Source organism: Anolis sagrei, chromosome 3 (genome assembly GCF_037176765.1).
Source record: "Anolis sagrei isolate rAnoSag1 chromosome 3, rAnoSag1.mat, whole genome shotgun sequence".
Taxonomy (NCBI): Eukaryota; Metazoa; Chordata; class Lepidosauria; order Squamata; family Dactyloidae; genus Anolis; species Anolis sagrei.
The window spans coordinates 19,874,293-19,899,586 of NC_090023.1; the positions used below are offsets into that span (position 1 = coordinate 19,874,293).

At 43.7% G+C, this 25,294-nt stretch overlaps 1 protein-coding gene across 3 annotated transcripts in view; it reads left to right on the forward strand.

Annotated features, from left to right (window-relative positions):
• Positions 1-25,294, forward strand: part of AMOTL1 (angiomotin like 1) — a 118,925-nt gene that overhangs the window by 22,018 nt on the left and 71,613 nt on the right. The window contains exons 2-3 of one of the 3 annotated variants that reach the window (XM_060771093.2): positions 2,304-2,466; positions 9,702-9,752. In XM_060771093.2, coding sequence (XP_060627076.2) covers positions 2,382-2,466; positions 9,702-9,752 — 136 coding nt within the window. In that variant the 5' untranslated portion in view covers positions 2,304-2,381. Of the gene's footprint in view, positions 1-2,303; positions 2,467-9,190; positions 9,355-9,701; positions 9,753-21,220; positions 21,621-25,294 lie in introns of those variants that run through there. The other 2 variants (XM_060771094.2, XM_060771092.2) reach the window with 2 other exon arrangements.

A 25,294-nucleotide genomic window follows, 5' to 3' on the forward strand; every position in this document is an offset into this window, starting at 1 on the left:
ACACCGGACTAATGGCTCTTGTGGTCTCTTCCAACTCTGTGATTAAATCATGGCTCTAAATCGGTTGTACTACTCAAGCCATACAGCTGGGGAAAATGAGCATCTTTCCAAACCAGTGCCAGGCCTTCTGGCAAGCAAGCATCGCTTGCAGATAGCTCTCTGTTTACAAGGCAGAAAAAGCAGGAGAATTGCTTTGCTCATCTGATATATAATCACAAAGGAGGTGCTCAATTGTTCATTCTTGTTCCACTGGTTCCATTCTTGCCTTATGTGCCTACTTTCTTAGCAAGTTCATAAGCTGACATTGTTATCTGGTTTTCAAAACTGGTTTTGAAGAATTTGTTTATGGGATCTGGAATCTAAGCTTCATGGGTGCCACTTCCAGCACGGGCTTTACCAGTAGGCAAACTTGTAATATTTCCTTTGTGATTTGGATGATGTATAGGATAGGATTTCTCCCCCTCTAATCTATGTATTTGCTCTGTTTAGTACATAGATGACTTGAGGACTGCCATTGAATCCTATTTGTTGTAGGATAGGATAGGTCAGGCAGAGAGGGCAAAAGACCTTGTAAAACTACACCTCTCAGGATTCCAGAGCATTGAGTCATGACAGTAAAAGTGGTCTTAAAATGCATTAACACTACAGTGTAGAGCAGACATGGGCAAACTTCAGCCCTCCAGGTGTTTTGGATTTCAACTCCCACAATTCCTAACAGCCTCAGACTCTTTCCTTTTTCCCTCAGCCGCTTAAGCTGGTCGAAGGCCTTACTGAAATCCAGATACATTACATCCATATAAAACACCTACTGACCCTGCTTCCTTTTCTGAAACAAACTTGGACACCGAGTTTTTGCTCCAGATAAGATCATGTCTTGGAAATCGCTTTGCTTGCGTAGGATATTAATACAGTGCTCTGATGGTTACTGCAACTCTTGTTTTTCCTTTTTTTGGGGAGATTAGAATACATTGAGCCTTTCCATATTTGTTGGCACATTTTTGTTAGAATTTAGATGGCACCCAAATTTGTTTTTTGAATTATATTTAATCTAAACATGTAAATCAGTGGTTCCCAACATTTTTTTTTGACCAGGGACCACTCTCCAACATCAGTACCAAAAGGGTTACAAATCGGTTTTTGGTCATCTTTACATTTGGTTTGGTTATTTGGGGTGCTGATTCAGAAAATTGCATTGGATAGACTACATCAGCTCTAGCTTCTGATACAGAACATATGCCATCCAGTAGTCACCATCTGCTCACCCACAAAAAACCATATTTAATAAACCCCAGCACTATAAGAGATTTTTGCAAGACCAGTCACTCTCAATGCAACGGTGTTCTAATGGTAAGACTGTGGACTATATTTTAGTTCTTGCGGACCACTGGTGGTCCATGAACTATAGGTCGGGCGCCACTGATATAAATGAATTTAAAGCACCTACAATACAATACCTAAAAAGGAAAGACAATTATGCTGGGGGAAATGAAAGGAAAAAGGAAGAGGCACCAACCAAGGGCAAGATGGATGGATGGGATCCTTGAAGTGACTGGATTGACCTTGAAGGAGCTGGGGGTGGTGACGGCAGACAGGGAGCTCTGGCATGGGCTGGTCCATGAGGTCACGAAGAGTCGGAAACAACTGAACGAATGAACAACAACACAATACTATTTTTGGTCATTAGGTGGCAGGCTTCCCTAATCAGTGCATAGGTTTGTTTCATTTGGTTTGCTTATTTCCTTATTCCTTGGATTAGCTCAAATTGTTCCCCCTCCACATTGTGAACTCAGTTTTGTTGCATCTGATATATTTGAATTCAGAAGAATACTCATTGGGATAGAGATCCAGGTATGCCCATTCCTCTCTGTTGTAAGGCAGTCCCCATTACAGACATACAGAATATCTGGATCTTTCCTTTGCAATGTCATAGTGGAGAATAATAGCATCAGGCTGAGATTCTAGTCAAGCAATGTGCCCAACTCTGAAAACTGTGTAAATTTGCTTGAAGGTATAGAACTAAGAGCTATTTGTTATTGCTAGTCATGCAATGCAATGCAATGCAATACATTTTACTGTAGCCAGTTTTTTAAAAGCAGCACAGAGCCAATTCTTTATACGTTTGAAGGAGGAAGGATAAGAAGATCTGTTTTGACTTCCTCTGATAAAATGTGACCGCCTTTGAGATTAAAGTGAAAGCCTGAAATACATCGCAGCATTTCCATTTCTATAGCAACCCTCTACTCTTTCATATCTAGAAATCAATGGCAACTGTAGTTAAGTGTATGCTGTGCTATTTTCTTTAGAAGGACCTCCTGCCTGGTTTTTGACGTCTGGTGGAGCTGTCACTGTTCACAAATCAACACTTGACTTTGCACGGAAAGATGGATTTGAGTGAAGAATGGAACTTGGATGATATCAGCTGGTTGACCCAAAGCGGGATTTTTCAGTTTGCCAGTGTATTGAGAGGTATGTATCGTTGTTAATTTTCTCAAGGTGATTAGTAACACTGACAATGGCCTACATAAATAGGAGTATAGTACCTAGATCCAGCGAAGTCATGCTCCCCATGCACAATTCTGCCTTGGTCACAACCACACCTGGAATACTATGTCCAATTCTGGGCACCACAATTGAAGGGAGATGTTGACAAGCTGGAATGTGTCCAGAGGAGAGTGACCAAAATGATCAAGGGTCTGGAGAACAAGCCCTATGAGGAGCCGCTTAAAGAGCTGGGCATGTTTAGCCCAAGAGAAGGCTGAGAGGAGATATGATGAGGGCCAAGGATAACTATGTGAGTGAAAGTCATAGGGAGGAGGGCGCAGGCTTGTTTTTTGCTACCCTGAAGACTAGGAGATGGAACAATGGCTTCTAACTACAGGAAAGGAGATTCTACCTGAACATTAGGAAGAACTTTCTGACTGCGAGAGCTGTTCAGCAGTGGAACTCTATGCCCCAAAGTGTGGTGGAGGCTCCTTCTTTGGAGGCTTTTAAATGGAGGCTGGATGGCCATCTGTCAGGGATGCTTTGAATGTGATTACTTACTATTTAAGCAGCATGCAATCACATACATGGATTTGTTTTATGAGTCCAGTCTCCATGGCTAAACTCATTTCAATAGTCTGCCGAGAAGCAGAGAGCATTACATTTTCAGTAAACCATAGGAGAACACTGTGATACACTATGTGGTGTTTTCCAACAGTATGCATATAATAAAACCTGCTTGTCTCAGCAGGTAAAGAGCTTTTTGTTTGGTGTAGCAGAAAAGGGCTTTGTTTGGGCATTTGTCCATCAGCATGGTAGGCTATGTCTATTTGGGCAGTGTGTGGCTTTGCTTGCCTTCCTCAGCTCTCTTTTTCTCTCCTCTCTTGGTCTAGTGGCTCTAGGTACCTGACTTGCATTATTCTGGCCTCTTCTTCAACAACATTAATCACAATATCCTTAAGTATAAAGATACATAACTGAATGCTAAATTTAGGATAGTCCATGCTGCTGTATTCCCTATTTCTATGTACAGTTTTGAAAGCTGGACAGTGAAAAAAGGCAAAAGGAAGAAAATCAACTCATTTCAGCTGTGGTGCTGGAGAAGAGTTCTGTGAATACCATGGATTGCTAAAAAGACTAGAACAAATCAGACCTAACCTTTCCCTAGAAGCCAAGATGATTAAGCTGAGGTTGTTGCACTTTGACCATATAGAATCATAGAGTTGGAAGAGACTTCATGGGCCATCCAGTCTAACCCCCTGCCAAGAAGCAGGAATGTTGCATTTAAAGCACCCCTGACAGATGGCCATCCAGCCTCTGTTTAAAAGCTTCCAAAGAAGGAGCCTCCACCACACTCTGGGGCAGAGAGTTCCACTGCTGAACAGCCCTCACAGTCAGGAAGTTCTTCCTAATGTTCAGATGGAATCTCCTTTCTTGTAGCTTGAAGCCATTGTTCCACGTCCTAGAAAACAAGCTTGCTCCCTCCTTCCTATGACTTCCTCTTACATATTTATACATGGCTATCACAAGAAGATCCAACCAGTCCATCCTCCAGGAAATAAAGCTTGACTGCTCATTGGAGGGAAGGATACTAGAGACAAAGTTGAAGTACTTTGGCCACATCATGAGGAGACAGCAAAGCCTAGAGAAGACAATTATGCTGGGGAAAGTGGAAGGTAAAAGGAAGAGGGGCCGACCAAGGGCAAGATGGATGGATGGCATCCTTGAAGTGACTGGACTGTCCTTGAAGGAGCTGGGGGTGGTGACGGCCGACAGGGAGCTCTGGCGTGGGCTGGTCCGTGAGGTCACGAAGAGTCGGAGACGACTGAACGAATGAACAACAACAACATCATGTGTCCTCTCAGCCTTCTCTTTTTCAGGCTAAACATGCCTAGCTCTTTAAGCCACTCCTCATAGGGCTTGTTCCCCATATCTTGAGAAGAGATAGCTCATTAGAAAAGATGATTACACTTAGTGAGGGAGGAGGCAGTAGGAAAAGAGAGAGAGCCTCTCCACATTATGAATGTATAGGCACAAGGAAGGAAGTCACAGCCCTTAGTCTGAGTGGGGTTATTGGTGATAGGGTGGCTTGTGCCCCACTACACTTACTATTTAATGCTAGTTTCAAAGGCCAGTGGCCAGTCAACAAACTCAAACAAAAGTAACAACAACAACAACAACAACAACAACAACACTTTATTTCTAGACCATCCTATCTCCCTGAAGGGACTCAGGGCGATTTACACGCAAAAAAAGACAAACATTCAATCCCTAGGTAAGTGCAAACACATCAAAACAACACAAAGTAGCGCACAATAACAACACTAAACTTATTTATTTATTTATTTATTTCCGTCACTTTTACCCCACCCTTCTCACCCCGGGGGGGGGGGGGGCTCAGGGCGGCTTACAGAGGAAGGCACAATTCGATGCCTTTATCACATATACATACATATATGAACAAATTAAACAATTACAAATTAAAAAAATTTAAAAACATCAATACACATTAATACAATAACACAGCAGTAGGTTAATCCTGAGTTCAGCGTTCGAAGTTTCATAAGTCCATTCCATCTCGACAAGTTCCAGCTCGTCTTTAGGTTTTTCTTTAGCTGCCCGGGTGTCCAAATGCCTGGTCCCATATCCAGGTTTTCAATTTTTTCCTAAATGAAAGAAGGGACGTTGCCAATCTAATTTCCCCGGGGAGGGAGTTCCATAGGTGGGGGGCCACCACCGAGAAGGCCCTGCTCCTCGTCCCGGCCAGCCTCACTTGTGATAAAGGCGGGGTCGAGAGCAGGGCCTCCCCAGAAGATCTTAGGTTCCGAGGTGGGACGTAGAGGGAGATCCGTTCGGACAGATACACTGGGCCGGAACCGTATAGGGTTTTATAGGTCAAAACCAGCACTTTGAATTGTGCTCGGAATTGGATCCAGTGGAGCTGACACAACAGGGGGGTGGTGTGCTCCCTGTATGTCGCTCCGGTGAGCAATCTGGCTGCTTCCCGTTGGACCAGTTGGAGTTTCCGATCAGTCTTCAAAGGCAGCCCCACGTAGAGTGCGTTGCAGTAATCCAGTCGGGATGTAACAAGAGCGTGGACCACCGTGGCCAAGTCCGACTTCCCAAGGTACGGGCGCAGCTGGCGCACAAGTTTTAGTTGTGCAAAAGCTCTCCCGGCCACCGCCGAGACCTGGGGTTCCAGGCTCAGCGCTGAGTCCAGGATCACTCCCAAGCTGCGAACCTGCGTCTTCAGGGGGAGTGTAACCCCGTATAACACAGGCTGTAACCCTATACCCTGTTCGGCCTTATGACTGACCAGTAGGACCTCTGTCTTGTCTGGATTCAGTTTCAATTTGTTAGCTCTCATCCAGTCCGATACAGCGGCCAAACACCGGTTCAAGGTCTGGACAGCCTCCTTGGTGACAGGTGAGAAGGAGTGACAGATTTGGACATCATCTGCATAGAGATAACATCTCATTCCGAAACTCCGAATGATCTCCCCCAGCGGCTTCATGTAGATGTTAAATAACATCGGGGACAAGATTGAACCCTGTGGGACTCCACACAACAACGGTTGCGGAGCCGAACAGGTGTCACCCAATAACACCTTCTGAGTCCGTCCCTCAAGGAAGGATCGGAGCCACCGCAGGGCAGTGCCTCCAAACCCCATCTCCATGAGGCGCCCCAGAAGGATAATAAAATATAATAAAATTATATTTTATAATAAAAGAATTAAACATTGGAATGAAAACAAAATAGCAATAATCCAATAAGACAATAAACTAAAACATGAGTAAGCATCAATACATATACTCCAAAAAGCAGTAAAATACATTACATTAAAAATGGCTAACACAAGTGTTCATTTAAGATATATCAGCCATATGGTACAAATGGGTTTGTCAGCCTTCCAATGGATTGAAGCAGGCCTCCTCAAACTGTGGCACTCCAGCTGTTTGGGCCTCCAACTTCCAGAATTCCTGACCATTGAACAAGATGGCTAGGACTTCTGGGAGCTGGAAGCCCAAACAGCTGGAGGGCCGCAGTTTGAGGATGTCTGGATTAAAGTGTCCTAGTCCTCCTCCTCTCCGTATGCCAAAGTGCCAAAGTGTGTTTTTAGAAGTTTCTTAAGAGAGAGGAGAGTAGGAACCATTTTTATTTCTTTAGGGAAGAAGTTCCAGATACAGCGATCATGGAGAAGGATCCATCTCTCGTTCCCACCAGCTGTGTTTGAGACAGGGGTGAGACCGAGAGCAGGGCCTCCTCCGCTGAATGCAGCGCATGAGATGGCCTATATAGGGAGATATAATTGGACAGCCTGGACCCAAACCAGGCTGCAAAAGAGAGCCCTTAATGTGCATCAGTGCTCCGTGGTTAGCGTAATCACCCTGTGGGCTTCAAACTGCTTCCAGGATTTCTTGTGTAACCACCTGCACAGCAAAACTACTTCATTCAATGCTGGTTTGAAACTGACTTAAGTGGCCAGTGTAGATGTGTTACTTTTTGGTAGATGAGGTAAATGCCTTCAAGCATGGGCACACTTCAGCTCTCCGGGTGTTTTGGTCTTCATGTCCAAAACACCTGGAAGTTTGCCCATGCCTGCCTTAGATGGTAGATGTTGATAAGTTGTGGCAGTAGCAATTTCTTACCCTATCTCCTCAAAACCCCATTAGTGTTTCTTTAGTGAAAGTCAGAGTTGTATGTACCTCGCAGATGGTTCTGAACTATCTGTCAATTCACCTGACATCTTCTGTTAGAATGAAGGATTCTTAGTCCATCAATAGCACTAAAGAAATTTCTAATTGGTAGTACTGTGACTTTCAGTTTATGGCAAAGTTGAGAATCATGTAGCTGTCTAGGTGTCAATGGACTCCAAGTCTCATCACCCCTAATCAGTATAGCCAATTGGGAAGAAGACTGAGAATTATAATAGTCCAACAATGCCTGAAACGCTAAATCTTCCCTGCTAGATAGAATGTACAAAGGACACACTTTTGTTAATTGTTTTGGGCAACCAAATATCCTGGGTTGGAATCCATAATGATAATTGGTATGTGTCACTGTTTGATAGCAAACAGTGACACATACCAAATTATATATGTTATTGCATACGTACAATTATCTAAATATCAAAACTATTTTAAAAGAATCACAATAGTTTAAGCAGTTGCATTGTGAAGATGGATTTCCTTCTCCGGAATGCAAATCTATGTGAAATTTGCTCAAGGTTGCTGTGAGTTTTCCTAGCTGTATGGCCATGTTCAAGAGGCATTCTCTCCTGATGTTTTGCCCACATCTATGGCAAGCATCCTCAGAGGTTGTTCTTTGAAGTCTCTCTTTCTTGGAGTCACCATAAGTTGAAGGTGACTTCCAATGACATGGCACCAGGAGAGAGCGGGAGAAGACTAGGCAACAATAGAGTGTCTCCATATCTTCAAGAAACTACAGTTTCATAACTGTGGCTGATGAAACAGCGGGTAGCAAGGTCTGGTTTGGTCTTAAAATGTAAGTTCAGCAGTTAACTTGGGAAGTCTGACTTGGCCACAGTGGTCCACGCTCTAGTTACATCCTGAATAGATTACTGCAATGTGCTCTATGTGGGGCTGCCTTTGAAGATGGTTCGGAAACTTCAGCTAGTTCAACGGTCGGCAGCCAGACTACTAACTGGGGTGACATACAGGGAGCATACCACCCCCCTGCTGTGCCAGCTCCACTGGCTGTCAGTCCACCTCCAAGCCCAATTCAAAGTGCTGGTTTTGACCTATAAAGCTCTATATGGTTCTGGCCCAGCTTACTTTTCCGAACGCATCCACCCTTATGTCCCACCTTGAAACCTAAGATCATCCGGGGAGGCCCTGCTCTCGCTCCTGTCAACAGCACAAATGCGTCTGGTGGAGACGAGAGACAGGGCCTTCTCGGTGGTGGACCCCCACGTATGGAACACACTCCCAATTGAGGTAAGATCGGCCACCTCCCTCCTAGTTTTTCGAAAGAAACTAAAGGCATGGTTTTGGGACCAGGCTTTTGTACAATAGATGCAAATTTAAGGGAATGTGACTGGAATGACGATATGGCTGATGAGACTGTTTTACTGTTTTAACGATGGCTTATGTATTATTAATTATGCTTATATGCCTAATTGTGGTTTTAATTTTGTAATTTGTTATGTAATGGCTTCGGAATGGGGCCCATTGTAAGCTGTCCTGAGTCCCCCTTTGGGGGTTGAGAAGGACGGGATAGAAATGCGAGAAATAAATAAATAAATAAACAAACAAACAAACTTCATCCAAGCACATCCTCTTAGTCTGGCCTACTTCACACAGTGAGAGAGGAAAACAGGATGTTTTTCAAAAGAAGTTCTATCAATGCTGGAGGACTCCAGATCTTTGGGGATGAGGAGGGAAAGTCAAAATTAACATTCTGCATGACCTTCTGATACAGAAAACTTTGGTTCCACCAATCTCCGTGGAATTCGTGGGCTGATTTGTGCCCGCTTGCTATACATTCAGAGACGTGCAACGTTTTGTTGATTCATTCAGTTTAGATGTAGTCACTACACGCACAAACCACACAAAAATAACATTTCTAAAATGCAACCCAAAAGAAAGATGGGGAGTTAATGTCTATTACGTTGGCAGAATACGCCTGCTTTGGTTGCTTAGCAACTGGTGTGAGGCAGTCTGGATGGCTAGAAAGGGGATTGTGTTGACGGAGAAGAGGTAGCCGGTAGACGTGTCAATTCAGGTGGATGCCGCGGTTGGATTGCTCCATGCACTTCTCTGCGCCGAAGCCATGAGCGGCTCTTCCAGGGCAAACTTTGGCTCCTGGTGCAGGAAAGAGGTGCGACCAGGGAACCATGGGCCAAAGGAAGAGGTGAGAGTGGGCAAGGAGTCTGGGTAAGGCAGGTGTCTCTGAACCAGCCTTGGAGACTTGGCCCGAGCAAAGTTTGTGGGCTGGTGGGACCCAACAGCATTGCTATGCCATGGAGCATGTTGTGCGCTTGATGCAAAGTCTGTTTCATCAACAATAACATTCCACCCTCAATCTTCATTACCATCCTCTCCATCAAATACTGGATTTAGGCACGGCCTCAGCATACTAAAGGAGGAAGACCTTAAAAAATGCCACTTGGGATTGGCTAAGACAATGTCATTGCTCAGTTTCTGTGCCCGAATCAAGCTGTTCTTTCAGGAGATTGCTTTGCTTTGCTTTCCCTACAGAGGCAGAGGTTTCCAAAGGTGCTCCAGCAATTTTTGGTGCCCGTCAGATAGGTAAGTGAATGGGTTTGCTTCTTGTACTATGGGGTCTGGATTTAGATTGTGGATGTTTAAATTGACCATAATATTGGCTGGCTCTGTACATGTTTTGTGCTCTCTAAGTGTTGTTGTTGTTTGCCTTCAAGTCATTTCTGACTTATGCCGACCCTAAGATGAACCTATACAGGGTCTCCTTGGTGTGATTCATTCAGAAAAGGCTTGCAATTGGCTACCTCTGAGGCTGAGAGAGAGTGACTTGCTCAAGGTCACCGAGTGGACTTCATGGCTGAGCAGGGATTCAGACACTGATCTCTACAGCTATAGTCCAATGCTTAAACTGTTACATCAAATGCCTCACTATGGTGTATTACTGGTTTTAAAATGATATATATCTTAATGAGGTTTCCACTTTTTTTGAGTTGACTTTTGCAATCACCAGTGCTGAAGGCTGCATGTTAATCTAGCTTTCTTAAAGAGGCCATGGATTTTTTTTTCCATGTCAGGAGTGACTTGAGAAACTGCAAGTCACATCTGGTGTGCGAGAACTAGCTGTCTACAAGGACATTGCCTAGGGGATGCCCGGATGTGTTACCATCCTGTGGGAGGCTTCTCTCATGTCCCTGCACGAGAAGCTAGAGCTGACAGATGGGAGCTCACCCCGCTCCCTGGATTCAAACCACTAACCTTTTGGTCAGCAGTCTTGCCGGCACAAAGGTTTAACCTATTGCACCACTGAGGGCTCCCAGCTATGTATATGTAACGGTTACTTTCTTGAAGAGGGCTATTTGGATCCTGGTCACAACTAGCCTTAAAACAATTAGTATCTAAACAGATTTTCAGGCCTCTAGATTTAAAAAAAATATAAGATGTATTTAATCATTCCTAAACTATATCTACACTGTTGAATTAATATAATTTGACACTACATTAACTGCCATGGGTCCAGGCTTTGGAATCCCAGGACTTGTAGTTTGGTGAGGCGCCAACACCCTTTGGTAGAGAAGGTTAAAGACCATGTACAGCTACAGCTCCCAAGATTTCATAGCATTGCATCATGGTGGCTAAAGTGCTATCAGACTACATTAATTTGACAGTGTAGGTGTAGTCTTTCTAAACAACATGATGGAAATCATACAGTGTTTTTGTACACATCATCATCATTTTAGAAAGAACTCTTTAACTTCCCACCTGCCATGATAGCATCACTAGGTTTTCAAGTAAGGGAATATGTCTTATTCCACCTGTAGAATGAATGGATAATTTAACTGACTGTGCTTGGATAAACTGTGGAGTTCATGCTACAAAATGTATAGGGATGGCAACCAATATGGATAGCTTTAAAGGGTTGTGGGCTTCATTTGAGGAGCGCATAATGTTAAGGATATGAGAACAGGACAGTAAAAACCATCAAAGCAGAAAAATAGAAGCGTCAGATGTTCTTCACACCAATCTAAACATTTCCATCACATTCCCATTGAGTCCCAGGTGACGCAGTGGGTTAAACCCTTGTGCCAGCAGGACTGCTGACCAAAAGGTCAGTGGTTCGAATTCGGGAAGAGCAGGTTGAGCTCCCTCTGTCAGCTCCAGCTACCCAAGCGGTGACATGGGAGAAATCTCCCATAAGGATGGTAAAACATCAAAACATCCAGGCATCTCCTGGGTAACATCCTTGCAGATGGCCATTTCTCTCACACCAGAAATGACTTGCAGTTTCTCAAGTTGCTCCTGACACAGAAAAAAACAAACACCAAATTCCTGATTTATAATGTCCTATTCAGTTATACCTGGATCTATACAGCAGTAATCCAGTATATGAAAGCTGTTGTTCTTGTGTTTATGTCTATTTATGCTCAGCTTTTTCTGAGTTTTAAATTGTTTTTATAGGCTATAGTTTTTACTTTACTTAATGTAGTGTGTGTTTATTTTATGTTTTGCCTTAGGCACTTTGTGTCATATGTAAGCTACCCCGAGTCCTTTTGGGGAGATAGAGGTGGGGTGCAAGAATAAAGTTGTTGTTATTGTTATTATTTATTTATTTATTTCTACATGGAGACTCAAAGCAGCATGTAAAACATAGCTCAGTTCTAGCCATGTTTGTTCAGGAGTAATGTTTAACAGTGCCATGTAACAGTATTCAATATTTTTTCTGAATCAAGGTGACCTTATCACAGGGGATTCTTAGCAAGGCATCTTCCTCCGAAGCTAAGAGAATGTGACTTCCCAAGGTCACCCTGTGGGTTTCTGTGGTTGAGTAGGAATTTAAACCTTGGACTCCAGAGTTGTAATCCAACACCCAAAACACTATTACATACAGGCATTCCCAAAGTTACAAACATCCAACTTATAAATGACTCATTGTTAAGAACAGGGATGAGACAGCAGGAAGCTAGAAAAAGGGATGAGACAACAGGAAGTGGGATAAATCTATCCCTTAGAGGAGAAATTAACTCCTGAAAGTGTTATCATGGGGGAAAATGTATCTCCACTGATGCTTTATCACCAATTTTTGTTTACACAGACAGCCCAATTTTTCAAAATCCAGTTATCACAGGGACAGAATTCAGGCAAAATTTCCTGAATAGACAGCAAAACAAACTCCCCAGGGGTACTAACCCTTTCCTATGCTATCCAAAGCATGTATATATATATATATATATATATATATAGAGAGAGAGAGAGAGAGAGAGAGAGAGAGAGAGAGAGAGTATTGTAATGTAGAGTATTGTGTGTGTGTATGTATATATATGTATATATATATATAGAGAGAGAGAGAGAGGGAGGGAGAGTAATGTATTGTGTGTGTGTATATATAGAGAGAGAGAGAGAAAGAGAGAGAGAGAGAGAGACTTGTAAAAGTAGAGTATTGTGTGTGTGTGTATATATATATATAGAGAGAGAGAGAGAGAGGGAGGGAGGGAGGGAGAGGGAGAGTATTGTATTGTGTGTGTGTGTATATATATATATATAGAGAGAGAGAGAGAGAGAGAGAATAGTATTATATATATATGGAGAGAGAGAGTATTGTAAACTACCCTGAGTCCCATTTGGGATAGAGGTACGGTCTGGAAATAAAGATTGTTGTTGTTGTTGTTGTTATGTTGAATTACTATGTAAGTCAGAACAGATACATTTTTAACTGTAACTCCAGACACGTGTAAACACACACACACACAAACACACACACGTAACAAGCAACATCAGGAATAATACAAAATAATAAATAATACAAATAATAAATAATACAATAATAAACAATAATTAAAAGTGAACTTATAATTAAATAACTAAACGCTGAAATAGGGACTAGTAGGTAGTAATAAACCATCTTAGTCAATAAACGAGAACATGTGTAAACATTAAATATATATCATTAAAAACAGTTAAACGTTAATTGTATTTAAAATGGCTAACATAGGTGATTATTAAAAATGTATCTTAGCCAACATATAGTGCAACTGGGTTTGTCAGCATTTCGGTGGAGTAGTATCTTGGTCTTCCTCCTCTCCATATGCTAAATTGCATAAGTGCATCTTTAAAAGTTTCTTAAAGAAGAGGAGGGTGGGGGTGTTTTTATTTCTTTAGGGAAGAGGGAGTTCCAGAGATGAGGAGCGATCATGGAGAAGGCCCCCTCTCTTGTTCCCACCAGTCAAGCTTGAGATGTAGGTGGGAACGAGAGCAGGGTCTCCTCTGCTGACTGCAGTGCATGAGATGGTCTATATAGGGAGATGCGGTTGGACAAATAGCCTGGACCCAAACTTAAGAACAAATCTACAGAACCTATCCTGTTTGTAACTTGGGGACTACATGTACTTTTTTACACCAATTGACAATAACTTTGTAGCAAACTAAATACTCAATTATTTGTTATTTTTGTTTACTTGTTACATAGTTTTAAAAAGGAAATTTTGTTGTATCCTTGTTATATCAATGTAACTAATTACATGCATGTTGTAATTTCTAGGTTGTGGGCAAACCTACCAAATTATTTTTTATCCCTAACCTATAAGTAATGGGTGCCAGTGGTGAAAAATATATAGCCAAGAGTATCAGAAATATGTAGCAAGAACTCCAGATATAGAAGAACAAATGGTGCGTCTACAATGCAGAATTAATTCTGTTTGACCCCACCTTAACTGCCATTGCTCAATGCTATGCAGTCACGAGAGTTGTAGTTTTACAAGGTTTTTTATCTTCTCTACTAGAGAAAACTGGTGTCTCACCAAACTAGAACTCCCAAAGTTCCGCAGCATTGACCATGTCAGTTAAAGTGGGATCAAACTGAATGATTTCTACAATGTAGATGCATCGGTGGATTCATAGAACAGAAGAAAGCTATGCAGCCTCCTTCTATTAAGGAGTGGCCAAGTGTCCTACTTTGCTTATTCCTTTATTGCAGTGGTTCTCAACCTGGGGTCCCCAGATGTTTTTTGCCTTCAACTCCCAGAAATCCTAACAGCTGGTAAACTGGCTGGGATTTCTGGGAGCTATAGGCCAAAAACATCTGGGGACCCCAGGTTGAGAACCACTGCTTTATTGGAAGGCACTCCTTCTTGAAGATGTTCTCTCTTTGAATGCCTATCTTATTCAATTCTGATGGAAGGTTTTTTAAAAAACCACCAGAAGAACAACTAGGAGCTTTTTAGCTGCTCTTTAGATAAGAACAGACTTAAGAATCATAGAATCATTGAGTTGGAAGATGCCTCATGGGCCATCCAGTCCAAACCTCTGCCAAGAAGCAAGAAAATTGCATTCAGAGCACCCCTGACAGATGGCCATACAGCCTCTGCTTAAAAGCCTCTAAAGAAGGAGTCTCCATCACACTCTGGAGCAGAGAGTTCCAATGTTGAACAGCACTCACAGTTAGGAAGTTCTTCCTCATGTTCAGGTGGAATCCCCTTTCCTGTAGTTTGAAGCCATTGTTCCACATCCTAGTCTCCACGGCAGCAGAAAACAAGCTTGCTTCCTTCTCCATATGACTTCCCCTCACATATTTATACATGGCCATCATGTCTCCTCTCAGCCTTCTCTTCTTCAGGCTAAATATGCCCAGCTCTTTAAGCCGCTCTTCATAGGGCTTGTTCTCCAGACCCTTGATCATTTTAGCCGCATTCCTCTAAACATCTCCCTTCAATTGTGGTGCCCAGAATTGGACACAGTTTTCCAGGTGTGGTCTGACCAAGGCATAATAGAGGGGGAGCATGACTTCCCTGGATCTAAACTGGGAAGAATGCATCTACAGCGCAAAATTAATAGTTTATGAACTTATCCTTTCCCTATGGCAGTTTTGTGATTGATACCATGTTCTGTATGATCCTGGTGACTTTATTTTGAGTGATTCATTGATGGTTGAGTGTCAGAACCCCGGGACATTAATCCAAACCAAAGCTTAAAAACACAGTTTGGCCTCCTTATCCACAGTTTCACTTATATACACTCCAAAAAACATTCCCTGCTCTTGAAGTATTTGTGAGCCTATCTACATACTCTAGTGTGGTTCTATAGTATGTTTCTGGCCTAAGTATAATCAGAATATAGGGCTCGTTATTATCCATAGGGGAGCCCCCGGTGGCGCAGTGGGTTAAAGCACTGAGCTGCTGAGCTTGTTGATCGAAAGGTCGCAGGTTCGATTCCGGGGAGCGGTGTGAGCTTCCGCTGTCAGCCCTAGCTTCTGCCAACCTAGCAGTTCGAAAACATGCAAATGTGAGTAGATCAATAGGTACCGCTCCAGCGGGAAGGTAACGGCGCTCCATGCAGTCATGCCGGCCACATGACCTTGGAGGTGTCTACGGACAACGTTGGCTCTTTGGCTTAGAAATGGAGATGAGCACCACACCCCAGAGTCAGACATGACTGGACTTAATGTCAGGGGACTACCTTTACCTTTACCTATTATCCATAGATTCAGGTAACCACACAGGGCCTTGAAAACATATGTTCTGTGGATATGCGGGTCATACTGTACTACTTTTTTGGATTATAACTCCCAGAATCCTGTTGGCAATATGGTTCTCCTGTTTTTGAGTATGCCGAAATATTAAAATAATTCCTCCTTCTCCTCTTCCTTCATTATCACTTTCCCCTTTCCTCCTCCTCTTCCCCGTTTTCTTCTTCTCCTTCTCCTCCTCCTCCTCCTCATCTTTATCTTTCTCCTTCTCCTCTTCTGCCTCCTCCTTTGCTGTTTGTATAGTAGGATCTAGGCCCCTTATGAAGCTTGCTTGTCAAATGTTTCCTACCCCTGCACTTACAATTTAACTCCTACAAGGATCTTTTTTGTGCCTTGGTGTGGAGCTGATGCAACACCCGCTCAGACTTCAGCATGCAGACCAAAGCCCTGGCAAAGAGACACAGACGCAGCTTACTGTTGGTGACAGGTGTCAAAGCTTTGGGCTATTCTTACATCTGCCATGGCACGATTGCAGCGAGAAATCTGTAATTCCATTTGATGGTCTTTTCAAGACACAATCCCCCCAAATGTTTGTCCGGATTACTCTGTGGCCATCCAGCTGTGAGAACGAGCGCTCGCTCACTCCATGTTCCCTTTGCCCAGTATTTTTCTTGCTGTCTTTTCCCCCCATTCTGACCTCATCTGAGCTTGGCACGAATCCAAGCAGCCGGAGAGATCTGCCTCACAGCATCCCCTTGTCAGAAACAAAAGAGGTCAGATTATTAAGGGAAAGAAAGAATTGAGCACCCTCCATCCAAATAGAGAAAACAGATGTGGAGCGGATCTTTATTTCGGGTGCTCTTTTCAACCGCGGCTCTGTACATTGGAGAAAGCGCACCAAGAAATGTGCTATAAATATGTACATTGGTCACCATGGCAAAGATTTCATCGTGCCTATTAATTAGAGGAGTATTAAAACAAGATTTCTTTCTGTGCCTAGTACCAGAATGTGATGAGAATAGGCTAGCTAATGGTGAGGATTTGCTTTAAATACTTCTTATAGATCAGTGATTCCTAACCAGTGGTCCTTGGACCACAAGTGGTCTGCAAGAACAAAAATATGGTCTGCGGCCTCACCATTACTACACCATTGCCATGCAGCAATGAGAGTGACTGGTCTCACAAAGCCCTCTTATAGTGCTGAGGCAATGGAGATGTCAGGAGGGGGGAGGCTGACTACCCACTAAAGATTGCTACTACTACATCATCTCTAGATTATTAAATATAGTTTTCTATGGACGAGCAGATGGCAACTACTGGATGGCATATGTTCTGTATCAGAAACTGGAGCTGATGTGGACTAGCCAATGCAATTTTCTGAATCAGCACCCCAAATAACCAAACTGAATCTAAAGTTGACCAAAAACTGATTCATTACCCTTTTGGTACTAATGTTGAAAGTGGTCCCTGGTCAAAAAAAAGGTTGGGAACCACTGTTATAGATGAAACTTTGCAAATGCTGTTGACTAGACCAGTGGTTCTCAATGTGTGGGTCCCCAGGTGTTTTAGCCTTCAACTCCCAGAAATCCCAGCCAGTTTACCAGCTGTTAGGATTTCTGGGAGTTGAAGGCCAAAACATCTGGGGACTCACACGTTGAGAACCACTGGACTACACAGTACATAATAAGGGGTGCATCTACAGTGTTGAATCAATGCAATTTGATACCAATTTAAGCTGCCATGGCTCAATGCTATAGAATTGTGGGAGCTGTAGTTTTACAAAGTGAACACATATCCCCATATCATGTCCGTCCCAACTACAGTACTGTCCTCATGATGCACTTTCTCCCGTCCTTAATAAAGGCTCAATCCCATTGTTCGCCCCTTCTAAGCTCACCTCTCAGACACATTCTTCTCCATTTACTTATCTCACCCAGGATTTTATCAATTTTATCCTTTGCATTTGGCCCGCCCACTGTGTTTTATTTCTCTATCAAGTTATTTTACTTTTGTTTATTTTATATTTTGTTATACTTTGTTATTTCATTTTTTTTTATTTTGAAGTATTATTTGCTTGTGTGGACTATTTTGCTGTACTGTAATTTTGGGTTTGGCCTCATGTTAGCTGCCCTGAGTCCCCTGTGAGGAGATGGTGGCGGGGTATAAATAAAGATGATGATGATGATGATGATGATGATGATGATTATTATTATTATTAGAAACACAACAAGATGAGTCCACAGCAAACAAGATTACTCTGCTGCTGTTGTATTGGATCACACGTCAGACACTTCCCAAGTGTCTAGGACTGTGTGATGTATTGGCAAATAATGTGTGCAGATCCCAGTAAGGTGGCCTTCTGCAGCTGGCAGATGGTAATTTTGTCAGCGCCGGTTGTGTTCAAATGCAGGCCAAGGTCTTTAGGCACTGCACCCAGTGTGCCAAACACCACTGGGACCACCTTGACTGGCTTGTGCCAGAGTCTTTGCAGTTCGATCTTTAAATCCTCATAATGTGTCATTTTTTCCAGTTGTTTCTCTTCAATCCTGCTGTCGCCTGGGATTGCAACATCGACAATCCATACTTTGTTTTTTAACACGATTGTGAGGTCAGGAGTATTGTGCTCCCAAACTCTGTCTGAATCCAGAAGTCCCAGAGTAGTTTGATGTGTTCATTTTCTGTAATCTTTTAAGGCTTGCGATCCTACCAGTTCTTTGTCTCAGGCAGATGGTATTTGTGGCACAAGTTCTAATGAATCATCTGGGCAACGGTGTTATGCCTCTGCTTGTAGTCTGTCTGCACGATCTTCTTGCAGCAGCTGAGGATGTGATCTATTGTTTCATCTGCTTCCTACATCTACATTTGGGATCTGTCATCGACTTTTTAATTCTGGCTTTGATGGCGTTTGTTTGTTTGTTGTTTTTGTTATTGTTGTTATTATTATTATTATTATTATTATTATTATTATTATTATGTTCACCTAAGAGTAAGCTGTGATTTGGGTCAAGAGAAGTTCATGGTAATATGCATTCTAGAACAAAACCACAGCTTGACACTCCAGTAACTGCCATGGCTCAATGATATGGGCTTATTGGACAGGCAGAGAAGCCTTGCAAAACGATCCCATGATTTCATAGCAGTGAGCCATGGCAGTTCAAAGTAGTGTCAAACTGCATTAAGTCTACAATGTAGACGCACCCTGAGAGAATGTGACTTGCCCAAGTGGGTTTCCATAGCAAAACAGAGATTCAAACCTGGACTCTAGCATTGTAACTCAGTGATCAAAATACTACACTATGATGGCTTTTCTACTAGGCAATTAAATAAGTAATTTTGTTCTACTGGAGAATGCCATTTGTTGTTGTTTGTTTCGTTCAGATAGCAAGAAACCTTGAGTGGTTCTTGTGTGGGCAAAGCACATTGTTTGTTACAAACAATTAAATGAGTCAGTCTAGTACATACACACTAAATCCAAATCTAATTGCTGTGGATGACACTGATATAATAATTGTGAGGCCCAGCATGAGACATTTCCAACAAAGCTTTGCTGTTTTCCCTTCTCCCTAAAAGAACCGCTTTCTCCATTCATTAACCCCCATCCACCTTCCATTTTTCTTTCTCAGCTGTCATTCTACATCCCACAATAACTAAACACCATCATTGGACTCTGTGCTATGGATGAGTCAGAGATTACACTCGCTGGATTTTATTATATCGATTTATTTCATATTCCTATTCCCTCTTGTTCTCAGCCACTATCCTTTTGGAAGCCACCATCTGTGTTTGCTGTAATAAGGACTGATTGAAAGCTGTGTCAAGGCAACCTTCTTCTGTTGCTATAATATTTTATCATTTATACAATAGAATCCCCATATCCATGGTTTCATTTATCCACATCTGACCAAAAATGTCCTTTCTGGGCATGTTTGAGGTCTTCCAGCCTGACTCTTCCTGGGCCAAATGTCCTTCATTTCACAATCACCCATGGTTTTGTGCATCCATATGAAATCTAAGAACATATCCACTGTGGATATGGGGATCATACTGTATGTATCTCCAAAATGTCTTTGGGTGCATCTGCACCAGTGGTTCCCAACCTTTTTTTGACCAGGGACCACTCTGACCAGGGACCACATGACCAGGGACCACTTTGAACAGAAACCACTTTGAACAGAAACCACTTGACCAGGGGCCACTTTGACCAGAGACCACTTTAACAGGGACCACTTTAACATGGACCACCTTGACCAGGGACCACCTTGACTAGGGACTTCTTTGACCAGAGACCACTTTGACCAGGGACCACTTTGGCCAGAGACCACTTTGGCCAGGGACGACTTTGACCAGGGACCTCTTTGGCCAGGGACCTCTTTGGCCAGGGACCACTTTGGCCAGGGACGACTTTGACCAGAGACCTCTTTGGCCAGAGACCACTTTGGCCAGGGACTTCTTTGACCAGGGACCACTTTGACCAGGGACCACCTTGACTAGGGACCACTTTGACTAGGGACTTCTTTGACCAGAGACCACTTTGGCCAGGGACTTCTTTGACCAGGGACCACTTTGACCAGGGACCACCTTGACTAGGGACCACTTTGACTAGGGACTTCTTTGACCAGAGACCACTTTGACCAGGGACCACTTTGACCAGAGACCACTTTGGCCAGGGACCACTTTGACTAGGGACCACTCTGACCAGGGACCACCTTGACCAGGGACCACCTTGATTGGGACCACTTTGGCCAGGGACCACCTTGACCAGGGACCACCTTGACCAGGGACCACCTTGACCAGGAACCACTTTGACCAGAGACCACTTTGATCAGGGACTACTTTGACCAGAGACCACCTTAACAGGGACCACTTGACCAGGGACCATCTTGACCAGGGACTACTCTTCAACATTAGTACCAATCAGTTTTTGGTCAGCTTTAGATTTGGTTTGGTCATTTGGGGTGCTGATTCAGAACATTGCATTGGATAGACCACATCTGTGCTAGCTTCTTCGATATGGAAGTGACTTAAGACCAAGGTGAGAAATTTCACCAAGACATAAAAACAATGGAAGACAGATACCAAGGAAGACCAAAAACACCAGTCCCTCCAAGTGTTTTGGACTTCAACTCCTACAATTCCTAACCACTTAAGCGGCTGAGGAGGAAAAGGAAGGGGCCTGAGGCTTGAGGAATTGTGAGAGTTGAAGTCCAAATCACCTGTGCCTGTGATAGGGGGAAACAGTTGCCAGTCTTGGAATCAGCAAGTCATATATTCCCAGAAATATGACTAATCTTTGAGGCCCCAAAATGCATGTTGGCTGGTGTAAGAAGTTGACTATTTCTGTATTGTCGAAGGCTTTCATGGATGGAATCACTAGGTTCTTGTGGGTTTTTTCGGGCTATAGGGCCATGTTCAGACCTCACTACCTCTGAGGATGCTTGCCATAGGTGCAGGCGAAACATCAGGAGAAATGCCTCTAGAACATGGCCCTATAGCCCGAAAAAACCCACAAGAACCTATTGACTCTGTTTTCCAAATCCAAGCTTCTGAAATCATTCCAGGGTTTCCTGGCGTAGATGCATCCTTGGTGAGGCACTGGATGCCTCTCAGGCTGGGGATGTGGGATGCCCCTTCCAAACCACAAGCCCTGGGATGCCATGGGATGGATGGGCAGCCATTAAAGGGGAATCCCGGCGCTGTCAGTGGAGAGCGTGGAGGGGCGCCTTGGAGAAGCCCTGGGCGGTGGCGAGGCGCGCTAGGACCTGGCAGGCGCCGGCCTCGGAGGGCGCGGCGGGCTTTTCCCCGGGTAGGATTACTTTGGGAAGCCGAGTCCCTGCTGCCTGGGCGCCGTAGCCTTCCAGGGACCGGACGGGGTTGGGGAAAGGAAGGAGGAGAAAGGAAGAGAAGGAGGAAAAGGAGGAGGAGGAGGAGGCAGCTCTGGAGACGTCGAACCCATGGGCCAAGCTTAAGACGCCGCGAAGTTGCTATGATTTGGGCAGGAGGTAAAAGAAAGGGGGGAATCATACTCCCTGGCATTCTGTTCATTCCGGGAGGAGGAAGGGGGTTCCCTTTGCCCCTCTTGCATTCCTCTTTTCCGCTTTTAGCCAAGGCGGGATGCCCCAAAGTGCGGGTCGAGTCGCGCAAAAGGCTGTCAAAGCGCCAAGCGTTGCGCGCTGGAAAAGGCTTTGCGCCATTCCTCGCCTCTGGTTTCCTCTCCTTTCCAAGCCTCCCCTTTGGGTTGGCGGGGCTGGAAAGAGGGGGAAATCCAGGGGAGGGTCGTGCAGAGGGGTGGGCAGCGGATGGAGGGAGGGTGGAAAAGGGGAACCCCATCCCCAGGTCTTGGGAGAGAAGCGCCCTGGCTGCCAAGCGGCTCCTTCTCTCTGCAGGCGGTGAAGGCGATGCTGGAGCTTGCCTGGCACTGTTAGGGCTTCTCATCCCCCTTTGCAAGCCCCTTCCTCCAACTTAGGTATTCCTCGCCTTCTGAAATGTCAACAAACTTGAGATGTGCCCTGGAAGAAGCTTCAGTTCTTGTTCTGGGTTGCTGTGAGTTGTTGTTCCTTGGGGAGGAGAGTTTGCCAAAGGTCCTCAGTGGGATTACTTTTCCAAAGTGCATCTATGTCAGGAATGGGAAAGCCTTTTGTTTTGGACTTCAACTCCCACCGTTTCTAACACTCTCCGGTCCCTTCCTTTCCTCCCTCACCCGCTTAAGTTGCTGTAGATAGAGAATAAATGGCTTGTGGAAGGGCTGTTGTAGGTTTTTCGGGCTCTACAGCCATGGTCTAGAAGCATTATCTCCTGACATTTTGCCTGCATCCATGGCAAGCATCCTCAGAGGTGGTGAGGTCTGTTGGAAACTAGGAAAAATATATATTCTATATCTGTGGAAAGTCCAGAGTGGGAGAAAGAACTCTTGTCTGTTGGAGATAGGTGTGAATGTTTTAACGTTGATTAGCATTTGATGGCCTGGCAGTTTTTAGGAGTGACCTTTTACTGCCTGGGAGAATCCTTTGTTGGGAGGTAATTAGGTGTTTCTGGTTGTTTCTTGTCTGAAGTTCCCCTGTGTTCTTTATTTACTGTTATAATTTTAGAGTTTTTTTAATACTGGTAGCCAGATTTTGTTCATTTTCATGGTTTCTTCCTTTCTTGTGGATTTTAATGGCTTGTGGAAGGCTTTCATGGCCACAATCATTAGGTTGCTGTGAGTTTTATAGGCTATATGGCCGTGTTCCAGAATCATTCTCTCCTGATGTTTTGCCTGCATCTATGACAGGCATCCTCAGAGGTTGTGAGGTCTGTTGGAAACTAGGAAAATGGGGTTTATATATCTGTGGAATAATGTCCAGGGTGGGAGAAAGAACTCTTGTCTACCTGAGGCAAGTGTGAATGTTTACAGAAAACATACACCTTATAGATATCTACATAAAGACTCCAACCATCATCCAAGTCCAAAAAAGAAGCACAATTAAAGCACTGGCAAAATGAATCTGCAAACCCCACCTCCTCCCAAGGTGAACCAAGCCACCTAAACTGGGCTCTACAGGCCAATGGAGACTCCACTACAGACATCAGAAGAGCTGCAAGGCCATGAACAAGCCACCAGAATAAAGATGAAGATCTACCCAGAGGAAAAGTGTTCTTACCATACATCAAGGGAACCACTGACCACATAGGAAAGCTGATGAAGAAACACAATCTGCAAATGATCTACAGACCCACTAAGAAAATCCAACAAATGCTACGTTCAGCAAAGAACAAGAGGGATCCTCTCACTTCTGCAGGAGTCTACTGTATACCATGCAACTGTGGGCAAGTCTACATAGGGACCACCACACAGCAGCATTGTCCAAACACAAATTAAAGAAAAGGAAAGGCAGACTAATCCAACTAGAGAAACCAGCCATAGCAAAGCACTTGATGAACTAACCTGAACACAGCATATTATTTGAGAACACAGAAATGCTGGACCACTCTCACAACCACCATGTCAGACTACACAGAGAAGCCACTGAAATCCACAAGTATGTGGACAATTTGAACAGAAAGGAGGAAACTATGAAAATGAACAAAATCTGGCTACCAGTATTAAAAAACATTATAACAGTAAATAAAGAACAACACTAAAAAAAAACAGGGAAATTCCACACAGGAAATAATTGGGGTTAGCTAATCACTTCCCAGCAAAGGATTCCCCCAGGAAGTAAGAAGCCAGACCTTGAAACTGCTAGGCTATTAAATGCTAATCAAGGCAGCCAACTGCAACATTCACACCTGCCTTAAACAGACAAGAGTTCTTTCTCCCACCCTGGATATTCCACAGAAATATAACCCAAATTTTCCTGGTTTTCAACAGACCTCACAACCTCTGAGCATGCCTGCCATAGAGGCAAGCAAAATGTCAGGAGAGAATGCTTCTGGAACATGGCCATACAGCCTGGAAAATGCACAGCAACCCAGAATAAATGCCCTTTGACACCACTTTAACATCCCAGCCTCAGTGCTATGGAATCATGGAACTGCTGTAAGAGGGAGAACTGACTATAAATGAAGAAACCCATATTTTGTTCGATTCTAAAATGCAATCCATTGTAAAACTCACACACATTTTAGTACCACCAACAGAAATCTGTACATACTTTCACGATCCCATTGCACTGAGCCATGACAGTCAAAGTGGTGTCAAACTGCACTCCTCCTAAGGTGCAGATGAACCTTTAGAACACCCTCTGGAATTGCAATAAGACCACAGACCATTTGAAGACATACTCTGTAGTCTAAACTTGTTTGCAGACTTCTTGCTATTTCGGTTTGTCAGGACGAATCAATAAATCAAGGGTGGAGAAATGGGAGAGGGAGGGCTATTTCTGGAATTAAGTAAAGAAAGCAAAAATAAATCCCAACACTGTTGTCACCTGCTAGGAAGAAAGTGATGGCCAGTGGGGAAGATAATAATTATAGGTTGAGAGTAGTCTTCAAAAAGTTTTCATAACTGTCCTGTGTATTATTCAAGACGTACTGCTATGTTGTTGGTAATTAATGTCTATAAGCTGTTGTGGCCTAGTGGTTTCAGTTTGAATTCCTGCTTGGCCCTGGAAACTCACTGGGTGAGCTTGAGCACGTCACCGTCTCTCTTTTACAGATGAAGGCAGTGGCAAACCAGAAGCATTCTCTCTTGACGTTTCGCCCACATCTGTGGCAGGCATCCTCAGAGGTTGAGGAGTCTATTGGGAACTAGGCAAGTGGGGTTTATATAGCTGTGGAATGACCAGGTGGGAGAAAGAACCCTTGTCTGTTGGAGGCAGGTGTGAATGTTGCAATTGGCCATCTTGATTAGCATTGAATGGCCTTGCTGCTTCAAAGCCTGGCTGCTTCCTGCCTGGGGGACTCCTTTGTTGGGAGGTGTTAGCTGGCCCTGATTGTTTCATGTCTGGAATTCCCCTGTTTTTTAGTGTTGTTCTTTATTTACTGTCCTGATTTTTTTAAAATACTGGTAGCCAGATTTTGTTCATTTTTATGGTTTCCTCCTTTCTGTTGAAACTGTCCACTGCGTGTGGATTTCAGTGGCTTCTCTGTATAGTCTGACATGGTGGTTGTTAAAGTGGTCCACCATTTCTGTGTTCTCAAACAATATGCTGTGTCCAGTTTGGTAAATAATTATGGGTATTACTAGTTAAAAATG